General features: G+C 48.1%; 1 protein-coding gene across 1 annotated transcript in view; it reads left to right on the top strand.

Annotated features, from left to right (window-relative positions):
* Positions 1 to 235, top strand: part of cd9b (CD9 molecule b) — a gene marked incomplete at both ends in the record, with an annotated part of 18,914 nt that extends 18,679 nt beyond the window's left edge. The window contains 1 exon segment of the mRNA XM_080538704.1: positions 170 to 235. Within this exon segment, the coding sequence (XP_080394830.1) occupies positions 170 to 235 (66 nt within the window).

The raw sequence follows: 235 nt of genomic DNA on the forward strand, positions 1-235 counted from the left end.
TGTCTCTCTCTCTCACTAACGTGTCTCTCTCTCTAACGTGTCTCTCTCTCTAACGTGTCTCTCTCTAACATGTCTCTCTCTCTCATGTGTCTCTCTCTCTAACGTGTCTGTCTCTCTCTCTCTCACGTGTCTGTCTCTCTCTCTCTCTAACGTGTCTCTCTCTCCTCAGATCTTTGGGATGATCTTCAGCATGTTGTTGTGCTGTGCCATCAGAAGATCCCGGGACATGGTGTAG

This window comes from Nansenia antarctica (assembly GCF_963989245.1).
Source record: "Nansenia antarctica genome assembly, chromosome: 8".
NCBI classification, from domain to species: Eukaryota; Metazoa; Chordata; class Actinopteri; order Argentiniformes; family Microstomatidae; genus Nansenia; species Nansenia antarctica.